The sequence below is a fragment of the Hyla sarda genome, chromosome 3 (genome assembly GCF_029499605.1).
Source record: "Hyla sarda isolate aHylSar1 chromosome 3, aHylSar1.hap1, whole genome shotgun sequence".
Lineage (NCBI taxonomy): Eukaryota > Metazoa > Chordata > Amphibia > Anura > Hylidae > Hyla > Hyla sarda.
The window spans coordinates 190,998,568-191,014,162 of NC_079191.1; the positions used below are offsets into that span (position 1 = coordinate 190,998,568).

The 15,595-nt window shown below is 45.4% G+C and overlaps 1 protein-coding gene across 1 annotated transcript in view; it reads left to right on the top strand.

Moving 5' to 3' along the window:
* The first annotated feature begins 1,229 nt into the window (after positions 1 to 1,229).
* The window catches only part of GFRAL (GDNF family receptor alpha like), a 133,452-nt gene continuing 119,086 nt past the window's right edge, over positions 1,230 to 15,595 (top strand). Inside the window, exon 1 of the mRNA XM_056565748.1 lies at positions 1,230 to 1,345. Within this exon, the coding sequence (XP_056421723.1) occupies positions 1,255 to 1,345 (91 nt within the window). The 5' untranslated portion in view covers positions 1,230 to 1,254. The remainder of the gene's footprint in view (positions 1,346 to 15,595) is intronic.

The window sequence follows — 15,595 nt, forward strand, 5'->3', positions numbered from 1 at the left end:
TTGTCACTGTTGTGAATCGGTGACCTGTGTTTCCAGTTGACTGTTTTACCACATCCTTACTGCAAGTAGGGGAATTGGTAGCTAAAAAGTGGAATGTTACCTTTACTATACAGATCTTAAGTTAGTCCTTGTCTCCTATGGTTTTTACAATATAATTCAAAATGACTTGTGGGGAAACTGGAGTACTCAGAGGAGAACCCACAAAAAATAGGAAGGATAAACTTCATGCAGTCCTTGTCATATTTGCACTCAGAACCCCAGAATCATAAGAATACTATGCTAAACATACTGATAAAGAATTATATTTGTATTATTGTGTGAGAAATATTGTATTATATCAATTCATATGAAATACACAGATTCCATTTAAGCTGTGCAGAACTCCAAATAGCTAGATAAAAAGATGTGTCCTTTCTTACCTCTCCTCATTACTTAATATTACCCTATCTGTGTGTCAAAAAAACATGATTTTGTTTTACTCTGTCAGGAGAGTTATATTCTGTATGTATCTTTGTGTGGTCACCTGGTAATTGTGATGGGTGTTGTAGGCCATTGACAGTCTTGCTCTCATATCATTTTATTCTATTGAATTTGTAGCATCAGAAATTGCAATTCCTAACTAAAATAACGTAAAAATAAAGGTGGACCCCTCCGTAGTTATCTGTGACTCATTGACCTCATGATAATATTGTTTTATTTCTTCCCCTTTTGAAGGGCAGGGCTTAGATGAAGTGTTAGTTGTAGTCTTGCCTTTTCTTATTTTCTTACCTACTTTATTGGACACCTGCTTTCTGAATTAATACATCTTCTGCTGTATTTCTATATGATTGAGTTTATAAAAGAAAATAATAGCAATAATAATAATAATAATACTATGTTAGGTCAGTCTTCTAGTTAGTTTTTTTTTAGTTTTTTATTAGTAAATAAATGATCCTTTAGAGCACTCATTATAATCATTTCATGGGTACTAATATGCTAATATAGTTTTCTCAATTTTTATCACAAGATCAGGAAGGTTATTTATAAGCACATTTAAATGTTAGTATTTTAGATCTAACACATTAAGATGCATTCAATACTTCTCGCTCATCTGTCTGTCAGTAGTAATGTAAAAACCTATCTAAACACAAATCCTCCCTATCTGTTTAAAATTGGAATACTAGACATCCATGATAAACTAGTAATGACAAGCAAATAGCTCAAGGTCCTGTGGGCTGGAGCTGTTCTGTAAGAGTAGTGCTGAAATCCTAGCTGATGGTTATTTGCTCGAGCTCTGTAAACATATCCACATCACGAGTAACACTGGATTCACTCTTTATTGCAATGGAGTACATCTGGTTGAAAGGTAATGAAAACCATTTATCTATTTTACATTGATGAAGCATACATCATTTTTTTAAGTTGGGACTTAATGTTTGCTTTATGTATAACTTTTTTTTAAATAGTTTTATGATTGCTTTAATGTGGTTATCTTATTTAATTCGATTCCACATTTAACCTCACTTTTGACAACGTAAACCAAGCAGGTAAGCTATCAATGTATATGGACATCAGACTAGCTTTTATGGTATAAGCAGTATATTTAGAGCATTACTTATATCATTTAAGGATCTTTTTTTTTTTTTTGGGGGGGGGATACCATGCATATGTAAAACCATATTTATTTTGGTAGCTTATGAAAACAGAGGAGTATGCCTGAACAGGTGTTCTTTCAGCTCCTCAGTACACTGCCTGCTATTATTCTCCAGCTGATAATCCACTATTGAACAAGTATATATAGACCATCTCACAGTAATATTTAAGGCTCTGTAAATACAATCCTAGAACATGGCTTGAGGGAGAAATGTAAACTACAACAAGTAATGCAAGTTAATTGTTAGAGAGAGTGACTGAAAGAACATATGTAACACATATATAGAAAAATAAAAAAGAACAAAACAATATAACTTGCAACGACTATTTATGTTGATGCATTTGCCTGTTATTGTTGATCGATATGATTTGCATCTTTTCCTGTACTTAATTTTTTCCATTGCCTACATTGATACAAAGTTTCATGTAGTTTTTATTCTTACCATTTCAACTGTACATTAAATTAATGTACAACTAAATTATGAATATTTAAAACATGTTGGGGCGACTTAAACAGGACCCAGCCCCTTTTCACCTTAAGGACCCAGCCATTTTTTTGCACATCTGACCACTGTCATTTTAAGCATTAATAACTCTGGGATGCTTTTACTTTTCATTATGATTCTGATATATTCTACTTTATGTTAGTGGTAAATTTTTGCCAATACTTGAATCATTTCTTGGTGAAAAATTCCAAAATTTGATGAAAAAATAGAAAATTTTGAATTTTTCTAACTTTGAAGCTCTCTGCTTGTAAGGAAAACTGACATTCCAAATAAATTATATTTTAATTCACATATACAATATGTCTTCTTTATATTTTCATCATAAAGTTGACATGTTTTTACTTTTGGACAACATCAGAGGGCTTCAGCAGCAATTTTCCAATTTTTCACAACATTTTCAAAATCTTAATTTTTCAGGGACCAGTTCAGTTTTGAAGTGGATTTGAAGGGCTTTCTTATAAAAAAAAAATACCCCATAAATGACCCTATTATAAAAACTGCACCCCTTAAAGTATTTAAAACGACATTCAGAAAGTCTGTTATCCCTTTAGGTGTTTCACTGAAATAGCAGCAAAGTGAAGGAGAAAATTCTAAATTTTCATTTTTTTACACTCGCATGTTTTTGTAGACCCAGTTTTTTTTTTATTTTTACAAGGGGTAACAGGAGAAAAAGCCCCCCAAAATGTGTAACCCGATTTCTCTTGAGTAAAGAAATACCTAATATGTGTGCGTGTCAAGTGTTCGGCGGGCGCAGTAGAGGGCTCAGAAGGGAAGGATCGACAATGGGATTTTGGAGAGTGAATTTTGCTGAAATGGTTTTTTGGGAAATTTAGGAAGCCCCTATGGTGCCAGAACAGCAGAAAACCCCCACATGGCATAACATTTTGGAAACCACACCCCTCAAAGCTCATAACAAGGGGTCCAGTGAGCCTTAACACCCTACATGTGTTTGACAACTTTTAGTTAAAGTCAGATGTATAAATGAAAAAAAAAATTCACTAAAGTTCAGTTTTTTATCCAAATTTACAATTTTTACAGAGGGTAATGGGAGAAAATGCCACCCAAAATTTGTAATCCCAACTCTTCTGAGTATATTAATACCACATGTTAGGACATAAAATGCTCTACGGGCGAACTACAATGCTCAGAAGAGAAGGAGTCACATTTGGCTTTTGGAGAGCAAATTTAGCTGAAATGGTTTTTGGGAGGGCATATCGCATTTAGGAAGCCCCTATGGTTCCAGAACAGCAAAAAAAAAAGCACATGGCATACTATTTTTGGAAACTACACCCCTCAAGGAACGTAACAAGGGGTACAGTGAGCCTTAGCACCCCACAGGTGTTTGACGACTTTTTGTTAAAGTTGGATGTGTAAATGAAAAAAAAAATGTTTTTCACTAAAATGCATTCCCCCCCCCCCCCCCAAATTTTACATTTTTACAAAGGGTAATAGGAGAAAATGAGCCCCCAAATTTTTAACCCATTTCTTTTGAGTATGGAAATACCCCATGTGTGAAGTCAAGTGCTCTGCTGGCGCACTACAATACTCAAAATAGTAGGAGCGCCATTGAGCTTTTTGAAATAAAAATTTTTGGAATGGAAGTCGGGGGCCATGTGCGTTTACAAAGCCCCCCGTGGTGCCAGAACAGTGGACTCCCCACATGTGACCCCATTTTGGAAACTACACCCCTCACAGAATTTAATAAGGGGTGCATTGAGTATTTACACCCACTGGCGTTTGACAGATCTTTGGAACAGTGGGCTGTGCAAATGAAAAATTACATTTTTCATTTTCACGGATCACTGTTCCAAAAATCTGTTAGACACCTTTGGGGCGTAAATGCTCACTGCACCCCTTATTACATTACGTGAGGGGTGTAGTTTCCAAAATTGAGTCACATGTGGGGGGGTCCATTGTTCTGGCACTATGGGGGCTTTGTAAACACACGTGGCCTTCAATTCCGGACAAATTTTCTCTTCAAAATCCCAATGGCGCTCCTTCTCTTCTGAGCATTGTAGTGCGCCCACAGAGCATTTTATGTCCACATATGGGGTATTTTTTTACTCAGAAGAAATGGGGTTACAAATTTTGAGGGGCAGTTTTCCTGTTTTCCCTTGTGAAAATGAAAACTTTAGGGTAACACCAGCATTTTAGTGAAAACATTTTTTTTTTCATTTCCCCATCCAACTTTAATGAAAATTTGTCAAACACCTGTAGGGTGTTAAGGCTTACTATATCCCTTGTTACGTTCCGTGAGGGGTGCAGTTTCCAAAATGGGATCACATGTAGGTATTTATTTTTTTGCGTTTATGTCAGTACCACTGTAAAATCAGCCAGACCTGTGCAAATCACCAATTTAGGCCTCAAATGTACATAGTGCGCTCTCACTGCTGAGCCTTGTCCGTCCGAAGAACATTTTACGCCCATATATGGGGTATTTCCGTACTCAGGAGAAATTGTGGTACAAATTTTGGAGGTCTTTTTTTTTTTAGCTTTTACCGCTTGTGAAAACAAAAAGTATGGGGCAACACCAGAATGTTAGTGTAAAAAATTTTATTTTTTTTACACTAACAGGCTGGTTTAGCCCCCAAAATGTCCTTTTCATAAGGGGTAAAAGGAGTAAAATGTGTAGTGCAATTTCTCCCGAGTACGGAAATACCCCATATGTGGCCCTATACTGTTTTCTTGAAATACGACAGGGCTCTGAAGTGAGAGAGTGCCATGCACATTTGAGGACTACATAGGGATTGCATAGGGGTGGACATAGGGGTATTCTATGCCAGTGATTCCCAAACAGGATGTCTCCAGCTGTTGCTAAACTCCCAGCATGCCTGGACAGTCAGTGGCTGTCCGGAAATGCTGGGAGTTGTTGTTTTGCAACAGCTGGAGGCTCCCTTTTGGAAACACTGCGGTTCGATACGTTTTTCATTTTTATTGGGGGGGGGGTGTGGACAGTGTAAGGGGGTGTAAATGTAGTGTTTTACCCTTTATTTTGTGTTAGTCTAGTGTAGTGTTTTTAGGATACATTCACACTGGCGGGCTTTTACGGTGATTTTCCCTCTAGGAGTTTGTGCTGCGGCAAAAAATTTGCTGCAGGCCAAACTTGTAGCAGAAAACTCACTGTAAACTCGCCCGTGTGAATGTACCCTGTACATTCACATGGGGAGGCAAACCTCCAGCTGTTTCAAAACTACATCTCTCAGCATGTACTGACAGGCCGTCCATGCTGGGAGTTGTACTTTTGCAACAGCTGGAGGCACACTGGTTGGAAATCCTTCAGTTACCTAACTCAGTATTTTCCAACCAGCATGCCTCCAGCTGTTTCAAGTTATGCAACAGCTGGAGCTACGCAACTACAACGCCCAGCATGCCAATATAGCTGCACAGTGATCTCTAAACTGTGGCCCTCCAGATGTTGCAAAACTACAAATCCCAGCATGCTCACACAGCAAACAGCTGTTTGGGCATGCTGGGAGTTGTAGTTTTGCAACATCTGAAGGGCTACAGTTTAGAGACCACTGTATAGTGGTCTAAGACTGTAGCCCTCCAGATGTTGCAATGTAACTCACCGGCTTCCGTAGGATCCAGGGAGTCACATCGCCATCCTCTTCTTCCACCGATCCCGGTCCCGATCGCAGCCCGCAGCCTCCGCAGATGGGTGAGTGGACTTCGGCCTGGTCCTCTGTCGGTTTCCCCATTCTGCCCTGCCTATTGTGGGTGGGCAGTACAGGGAAGCTGAAAGTTAAACCCCCGCCCCCGATCTACTATTGTTTGTCGCCTCTAGATGACCAATAGCAGGGATAGCAGGGGTGGCACCCCTGCCACCTCACTCCTATTTCTTTAGGGGGATCGTGAGTGTCATGGATTACCGCGATCCCCCTTATATTCCGGGTCACCGGGTCATCATAGACCCGTATGACCTGGGATTGACGCAAATCGCAAGTGTTAATTCACCTGCGATTTGCGGCGATCGCCGACATGGGGGGGTCTGATGACCCCCCTGGGAAGTTGCGCGGGGTGGCTGTTGATCAATATCAGCAGTCACCCCGGTCCAGTCCCCGCCCGATGCGCTGCGGGGACCGAAATTCCCACGGGCGTGAAGGTACGTCCGGGGTCTTTAAGTACCAAGGACCAAAGGCGTACCTGTATGCCCTGGGTCCCTATGTGGTGAAATAAGCCTTTTTGTTAAAGAAAGATAATAGTATATTAGGCTAATAATTACCTCTATCACAATATAAGAGGTAGGGGAAAGCCTCATATATAGCAACTTTGTAAGCTCGGTTCACTCTATGTTCTGGCATCATCTTCAGTGGAAACATTTGATTTGTCTGCCACTGACTCCCACTGATTTTTTTTTTTTTTACTGTGTAGTATGCTTTTTTTTTATATGTTACATGAGAATATGTTGTTAAGTACACTTGAACTTACTGTATCCCATTGTATGCTAGCCAAAGTCACTTCATTTTCACATCTGTAAGTGTTTGATACACAAAGCATGACTATTAGATGTTTCAAAACAACAACATCCAACACCGTACTTGGTGTTGTAGTTATGCAACATCTAGAGGACCCCAGTTAAGGGACCACTGCTCTAAGCTATATGCCCTAGAAATGTTAGAGTTAAAGATTCCATACCCTCTAGACACCTAGATCTGTTGTCAGGCTCGGTGACCTTTTGTAGAATGTTTTATTTAACTCCTTCCTTTCTAGAGAAACATGGAACACTCATCATCACATCAAATGTATATTAATTTAACCAGCAACTAGGCAATGGAAAGTTTCTGAAGCAATAGACTATATGAGTCAATTCAATATTCCATTTACACATGTTCTCTCTTACCTTTTGTCACGATGCCGGCTGGCAGGAGGTGGATCCTCTGTGCCAGAGAGGGATGGCGAGGACCGTGCTAGTGGACCGGTTCTAAGTCACTACTGGTTTTCACCAGAGCCCGCCGCAAAGCGGGATGGTCTTGCTGCGGCGGTAGTGACCAGGTCGTATCCACTAGCAACGGCTCACCTCTCTGGCTGCTGAAGATAGGCGCGGTACAAGGGAGTAGACAGAAGCAAGGTCGGACGTAGCAGAAGGTCGGGGCAGGCAGCAAGGATCGTAGTCAGGGGCAACGGCAGGAGGTCTGGAACACAGGCTAGGAACACACAAGGAAACGCTTTCACTGGCACGATGGCAACAAGATCCGGCAAGGAAGTGCAGGGGAAGTGAGGTGATATAGGGAAGTGCACAGGTGATCAGACTAATTGGAACCACTGCGCCAATCAGCGGCGCAGTGGCCCTTTAAATCGCAAAGACCCGGCGCGCGCGCGCCCTAAGGAGCGGGGCCGCGCGCGCCGGGACAGGACCGACGGGGAGCGAGTCAGGTACGGGAGCCGGGGTGCGCATCGCGAGCGGGCGCTACCCGCATCGCGAATCGCATCCCGGCTGGAGGCGGTATCGCAGCGCCCCGGGTCAGTGGATCTGACCGGAGCGCTGCAGTGAGGAGAGTGTAGCGAGCGCTCCGGGGAGGAGCGGGGACCCGGAGCGCTCGGCGTAACAGTACCCCCCCCCTTGGGTCTCCCCCTCTTCTTAGAGCCTGAGAACCTGAGGAGCAGACTTTTGTCTAGGATATTGTCCTCAGGTTCCCAGGATCTCTCTTCTGGACCACAACCCTCCCAATCCACTAAAAAAAAGGTTTTCCCTCTGACCTTTTTGGATGCCAGAATTTCTTTGACGGAGAAGATGTCCGAGGAGCCGGAAACAGGAGTGGGAGGAACAGATTTGGGAGAGAAACGGTTGATGATAAGTGGTTTAAGAAGAGAAACGTGAAAGGCATTAGGAATACGAAGAGAAGGAGGAAGAAGAAGTTTGTAAGAGACAGGATTAATCTGGCACAAAATTTTGAAAGGACCAAGATAGCGTGGTCCCAACTTGTAGCTAGGGACACGGAAGCGGACATATTTAGCGGAGAGCCATACCTTGTCTCCAGGGGAAAAAATGGGAGGAGCTCTTCTTTTCTTATCCGCGAACTTCTTCATGCGTGATGAAGCCTGTAAGAGAGAATTTTGGGTCTCTCTCCATATGATGGAAAGGTCACGAGAAATTTCATCCACAGCGGGCAGACCAGAGGGCAACGGGGTAGGGAGGGGGGGAAGAGGGTGACGGCCGTACACCACGAAAAATGGGGATTTGGAGGAAGATTCAGAGACTCTGAAGTTATACGAGAATTCGGCCCATGGAAGGAGATCTGCCCAGTCATCCTGGCGGGAGGAAACAAAATGTCGTAAATAATCACCCAAGACCTGGTTAACTCTTTCTACTTGTCCATTGGATTGAGGATGATATGCAGAAGAAAAATTTAATTTAATCTTGAGTTGTTTACAGAGAGCCCTCCAGAATTTAGACACGAATTGGACGCCTCTATCCGAGACGATCTGCGTAGGCAACCCGTGAAGACGAAAAATGTGTACAAAAAATTGTTTAGCCAACTGAGGCGCTGAAGGAAGACCAGGAAGAGGGATGAAATGTGCCATTTTGGAGAATCGATCAACGACCACCCAAATAACAGTGTTGCCACGGGAAGGGGGTAAATCAGTAATAAAATCCATACCAATCAGAGACCAAGGCTGTTCGGGGACAGGCAGAGGATGAAGAAAACCAGCGGGCTTCTGGCGAGGAGTCTTATCCCGGGCACAGATAGTGCAGGCTCGCACAAAGTCCACAACATCCGTCTCCAGAGTCGGCCACCAATAGAAGCGAGAGATGAGTTGCACAGATTTCTTGATGCCCGCATGACCTGCGAGATGGGAGGAGTGACCCCATTTGAGGATTCCGAGGCGTTGGCGTGGAGAAACAAAGGTCTTTCCTGGAGGAGTTTGCCTGATGGAGGCTGGAGAAGTGGAAATCAGGCAGTCAGGAGGAATGATGTGTTGCGGAGAGAGTTCAACTTCAGAAGCATCCGAGGAACGAGAGAGAGCATCGGCCCTAATGTTCTTATCGGCAGGCCGAAAGTGAATTTCAAAATTAAATCGGGCAAAGAACAGAGACCACCTGGCCTGGCGAGGATTCAGCCATTGGGCAGACTGGAGGTAGGAGAGGTTCTTGTGATCGGTGTAAATAATAACTGGAAATCTTGATCCCTCCAGCAGATGCCTCCATTCCTCAAGTGCTAATTTAATGGCTAGAAGCTCTCGATCCCCGATGGAGTAGTTCCTCTCCGCCGGAGAGAAGGTCCTAGAAAAAAAACCACAAGTAACAGCATGCCCGGAAGAATTTTTTTGTAGAAGGACAGCTCCAGCTCCCACTGAGGAGGCATCAACCTCCAATAGGAAGGGTTTGGAAGGGTCAGGTCTGGAGAGCACGGGAGCCGAAGAAAAGGCAGACTTGAGCCGTTTAAAGGCGTCTTCCGCTTGAGGAGGCCAAGACTTGGGATCGGCATTTTTTTTGGTTAAAGCCACGATAGAAGCCACAACGGTAGAAAAATGTGGAATAAATTGCCTGTAATAATTGGCGAACCCCAAAAAGCGTTGAATAGCACGGAGTCCGGAGGGGCGTGGCCAATCTAAGACGGCAGAGAGTTTGTCTGGATCCATTTGTAGTCCCTGGCCAGAGACCAAGTATCCTAGGAAAGGAAGAGATTGGCATTCAAACAGACATTTCTCTATTTTGGCATAGAGTTGATTGTCACGAAGTCTCTGAAGAACCATACGGACATGCTGGCGGTGTTCTTCTAGATTGGCAGAAAAAATCAGGATATCGTCCAGACATACAACAACACAGGAGTATAAAAGATCACGAAAAATTTCATTAACAAAGTCTTGGAAGACGGCAGGGGCGTTGCACAGGCCAAAGGGCATGACCAGATACTCAAAGTGTCCATCTCTGGTGTTAAATGCCGTTTTCCACTCATCCCCCTCTCTGATGCGGATGAGATTATAAGCACCTCTTAAGTCCAGTTTGGTAAAGATGTGGGCACCTTGGAGGCGATCAAAGAGTTCAGAGATGAGGGGTAGGGGGTAGCGGTTCTTAACCGTGATTTTATTAAGACCGCGGTAGTCAATGCAAGGACGTAGGGAGCCATCTTTTTTGGACACAAAGAAAAATCCGGCTCCGGCAGGAGAGGAGGATTTACGGATAAAGCCCTTTTTTAAATTTTCCTGGACGTATTCAGACATGGCAAGAGTCTCTGGGGCGGAAAGAGGATAAATTCTGCCCCGGGGTGGAGTAGTGCCCGGGAGGAGGTCGATAGGACAATCATAAGGCCTGTGAGGAGGTAGAGTCTCAGCTTGTTTTTTGCAAAAAACATCCGCAAAGTCCATATAGGCCTTAGGGAGACCGGTCACAGGAGGAACCACAGAGTCACGGCAAGGGTTACTGGGAACCGGTTTTAGGCAGTCCTTGGAACAAGAGGGCCCCCAACTCTTGATCTCCCCAGTGGACCAATCCAGGGTTGGGGAATGAAGTTGAAGCCAGGGAAGTCCAAGGAGAATTTCAGAAGTGCAATTGGGGAGGACCAAAAGTTCAATCCTCTCGTGGTGAGATCCGATGCACATTAGAAGGGGCTCCGTGCGGAAACGTATGGTACAGTCCAATCTTTCATTGTTTACACAATTGATGTAGAGGGGTCTGGCGAGACTGGTCACTGGGATGTTGAACCTGTTGACGAGAGAGGCCAAAATAAAATTTCCTGCAGATCCGGAGTCCAAGAAGGCCATAGTAGAGAAGGAGAAGGCAGAGGCAGACATCCGCACAGGCACAGTAAGACGTGGAGAAGCAGAGTAGACATCAAGGACTGTCTCACCTTTGTGCGGAGTCAGCGTACGTCTTTCCAGGCGGGGAGGACGGATAGGACAATCCTTCAGGAAGTGTTCGGTACTAGCACAGTACAGGCAGAGGTTCTCCATGCGGCGTCGTGTCCTCTCTTGAGGTGTCAGGCGAGACCGGTCGACCTGCATAGCCTCCACGGCGGGAGGCACAGGAACGGATTGCAGGGGACCAGAGGAGAGAGGAGCCGAGGAGAAGAAACGCCTCGTGCGAACAGAGTCCATATCCTGGCGGAGCTCCTGACGCCTTTCGGAAAAACGCATGTCAATGCGAGTGGCTAGGTGAATGAGTTCATGTAGATTAGCAGGGATTTCTCGTGCGGCCAGAACATCTTTAATGTTGCTGGATAGGCCTTTTTTAAAGGTCGCGCAGAGGGCCTCATTATTCCAGGATAATTCTGAAGCAAGAGTACGGAATTGTACGGCATACTCGCCAACGGAAGAATTACCCTGGACCAGGTTCAACAGGGCAGTCTCAGCAGAAGAGGCTCGGGCAGGTTCCTCAAAGACACTTCGGATTTCCGAGAAGAAGGAGTGTACAGAGGCAGTGACGGGGTCATTGCGGTCCCAGAGCGGTGTGGGCCAAGACAGGGCTTTTCCAGACAGAAGGCTGACTACGAAAGCCACCTTAGACCTTTCAGTGGGAAACTGGTCCGACATCATCTCCAAGTGCAGGGAGCATTGGGAAAGAAAGCCACGGCAAAACTTAGAGTCCCCATCAAATTTATCCGGCAAGGATAGGCGTAAACCAGAAGCGGCCACTCGCTGCGGAGGAGGTGCAGGAGCTGGCGGAGGAGATGATTGCTGAAGCTGTGGTAGTAACTGCTGTAGCATAACGGTCAGTTGAGACAGCTGTTGGCCTTGTTGCGCTATCTGTTGTGACTGCTGGGCGACCACCGTGGTGAGGTCAGCGACAACTGGCAGAGGAACTTCAGCGGGATCCATGGCCGGATCTACTGTCACGATGCCGGCTGGCAGGAGGTGGATCCTCTGTGCCAGAGAGGGATGGCGAGGACCGTGCTAGTGGACCGGTTCTAAGTCACTACTGGTTTTCACCAGAGCCCGCCGCAAAGCGGGATGGTCTTGCTGCGGCGGTAGTGACCAGGTCGTATCCACTAGCAACGGCTCACCTCTCTGGCTGCTGAAGATAGGCGCGGTACAAGGGAGTAGACAGAAGCAAGGTCGGACGTAGCAGAAGGTCGGGGCAGGCAGCAAGGATCGTAGTCAGGGGCAACGGCAGGAGGTCTGGAACACAGGCTAGGAACACACAAGGAAACGCTTTCACTGGCACGATGGCAACAAGATCCGGCAAGGAAGTGCAGGGGAAGTGAGGTGATATAGGGAAGTGCACAGGTGATCAGACTAATTGGAACCACTGCGCCAATCAGCGGCGCAGTGGCCCTTTAAATCGCAAAGACCCGGCGCGCGCGCGCCCTAAGGAGCGGGGCCGCGCGCGCCGGGACAGGACCGACGGGGAGCGAGTCAGGTACGGGAGCCGGGGTGCGCATCGCGAGCGGGCGCTACCCGCATCGCGAATCGCATCCCGGCTGGAGGCGGTATCGCAGCGCCCCGGGTCAGTGGATCTGACCGGAGCGCTGCAGTGAGGAGAGTGTAGCGAGCGCTCCGGGGAGGAGCGGGGACCCGGAGCGCTCGGCGTAACACCTTTCCTTTTGTCTCAACACATGCCAAGGTACAACAAACTTGGGAAAAAAAGTATGCATTTTTGCTCAACTCTATCAGGAGGGGCTAATGCTATCTGTATTTACATATGGCCATACAGTGGTTTGGATGTTAATTTCATACTGTATAGGCTTTTGCTAGTATGTGTCATGTCTGTATTAAATTTGTGTCACGAATAACTGTATTTGCACTGTGGTGTTTTTGTACTTCCATGTAATAAACATATTACCAAAGACAATAGGTACCAGGTCCCCTATTGTCATTACCGTTTAATGTGAACGGACAAGAATATTTGTCTTTTTTAAAAATGTGGATTATCACCTAGTGAAAACACTGCAATGTATGCGCTGATATAGATATTTTCCTTTACAAATATTAACTTGAACTTTTTTCAATAAATATTCTTTTTTGTCATTTCTAAAAAAATAACCTACATTTTTTTATAATTATTAAATAATTTTTCCTGAAATTTTCAGTGGATGACTTATACTTGGGTTGGTATGCAAATAAAAACTGCAAACAAATGGAGTGGAGCATTCTCAAAGGATGTCACTTTTCATGGCATGGTGGCTGATTGTATACTTTTTTTTTTTTACTTCCCTATCCAATTGTTGGAGAAAAAAAAAGACCTAGGTAAGTACAAAACCACTTATTGAAATGGTTATAGCCTATAAAGTTTTGCGCCTAATACAAGAAGAATTGAGAGTTGAAGGTTTTGTTTTTTTAAGGACCCCAACTCTTTACTAAAGTTTACTAACTTTGGGGGGGGGGCATGGCCTGAGGACATAAGAGCATGTGTTCCATTTCAGCACAAAAATACAAAAGATGAAAAAATGGTTTGCTAATGTTCAGGTTTTTCTCTGAGACTTTAGATTGAAATATGAAATACTGTATTCTACACGCCTACGAGTGCGAGGTAGTGTTGCCACCAAGTTCTTCAACACGCTTGAAGAAAACTTGGATTGCTTGGATCATCTTTCTCCCGATCTGAGAAGAACTGATTTGCTATACTTATTGCTGAGCCTTGATATGGCGATAAGGTAATCTGCTCTATTTCTTTACACATTAGATTGCTGACTATACTTATCTTATTGATTCACCTAGGCTTGATGCTAACTGGTTGGATATATTTGGAATAAAGTAAATTTAACCCCTTAAGGACACATGATGTTCTCATACGTCTCCATGTCCAAGTCCTTTAGGACACATGACGTATGAGAACGTCATGTGCTTTTCCGGCCCCCCGCAGCCATCTGGAGCGGAGCCGGTGCCCGATGCCTGCTGAAATCGATCAGCAGGCATCACGGCATATCGCCCAGGGGGGTCATGATGACCCCCCATGTCGGCGATCGCAGGGCACCGCTCGTCAATTCAGACGAGCGATGCGCTGTGATTCCGTTCCCCGCCGCTCGCCGGGCGGGGATCGGAGCCGGATGTCTGCTGATTTCATTCAGCAGACATCCCGGCAGTGTGCCGGAGGAGGTCCGGAGGACCTTATATACCGGCGATCGTTGCAGGACGCCGGTAACTACTTACCGGCGTTCTGCAGCGGTTCCGGGTCATCAGGGTCACGTGTGACCCTGTGACCCGGATATAGATGTGACTGGTGGTGTAATATACACCACCAATCACCATCCGTGCTGTACTGGGGGCCTGCATTGTGGCCACCCCCTTCAGTACAGTTGTGATTGGGTGGCCAAAGTGGCCACACCAATCACAGTGTAATGGGAGGGGATGGTGGGGGCTAGGAGCATGTTGCTCCGTTCTGCCCACCATTTCACAGAGATCTGGCGAGCAGGACGGAGCCCCGTGCTGCCCACCATCCCCTCACTGTAAAAAAGTGCCCCTTGCCCCCTTTCTGTGGCCCCTTGGCACAGAAATCCCCAGAGATAGCTTTAGATTTAGGTAGGGACAGGTTAGGGTTAAAAAAAAGAGAAAATTTAAAAAAAAATTGTCGTACCTCAGTGGGTGTCCGTGGGTCTTTAGCACCTTTAGCTGCGTGACCCCGACCCTGCTGGGTCGCTGTGGTCTGCCGCCAGCCTTGTTTTTTGGCACAGATCTTTTTTTTTTCCCTAAGCGTGTGTGCTTAGTTATAAAAGAGCAGTCCGCCACTGTTTGTTAAAGCCCTCCCACCGCTGATCAGACCTGATCAGACCGCTTTTTTTCGGGTTTTCTAGCGCTTTTTTGCACCCATAGGCGATCTGTGCCACCAGTAGCAGGCGTGTACTGTGTGGCCGGACCTTACCTGTGTGTGTGCCGCGTGCCTTACCGCTGTCAGTGATTTATCACTGATCAGCGTTTTTTTTTTTGTGGTAAAGACACTTTTTTCGGTTAACGCATATTTTTTTTTGCACCCATAGGCGGTCCGTGCCACCAGTAGCAGGCATGTACTGTGTGGACGGACCGTACCTGCGTGTGCAGCCTGTCCCACCGCTGTCAGCGATTTTTCACTTATCAGCGTTTTTTTTTTTTGGTTCAGGCAGGTGCATTTTTTTCGGGGTAAAGTGTTTTTTTTATTTAATTTTTCGGGTTTTTTTTGTGTGGGGGACTGTGTACAAGCCACCAGCCACTGTTCTGGGCTGAGTGGCCGGACCCCCCACTGACTTCTGCGCTCCCTGCCGCCACAAGCGCTAATCAGTGCGCACACCACTGATTAGATAAATGCTTTTTTTTTTTTTGTGCTAGAAGTCCCCCTTTTTATTATTTTTAAAAAGTCCCCTTTTTATTTTATATTTTTTTTCTGTTAGGGCGGGTTAGTTTAGTTAGGTTAGGTTAGGTTAGGGCAGGTTAGGGAGGTAGTCTCGCACCACACCACACACAGCACTCACACCAATAAAGTTCCCCCCCCCCCCCCCACACACACCCGTATCCCCATTAGAGTGGGGAAATGGCCCGCAGAGTGTTTTCGGCAGAGGAGGCATATGACATAATTGCCTCTGACTCTGAAAGCATCTCAGAGGACGATG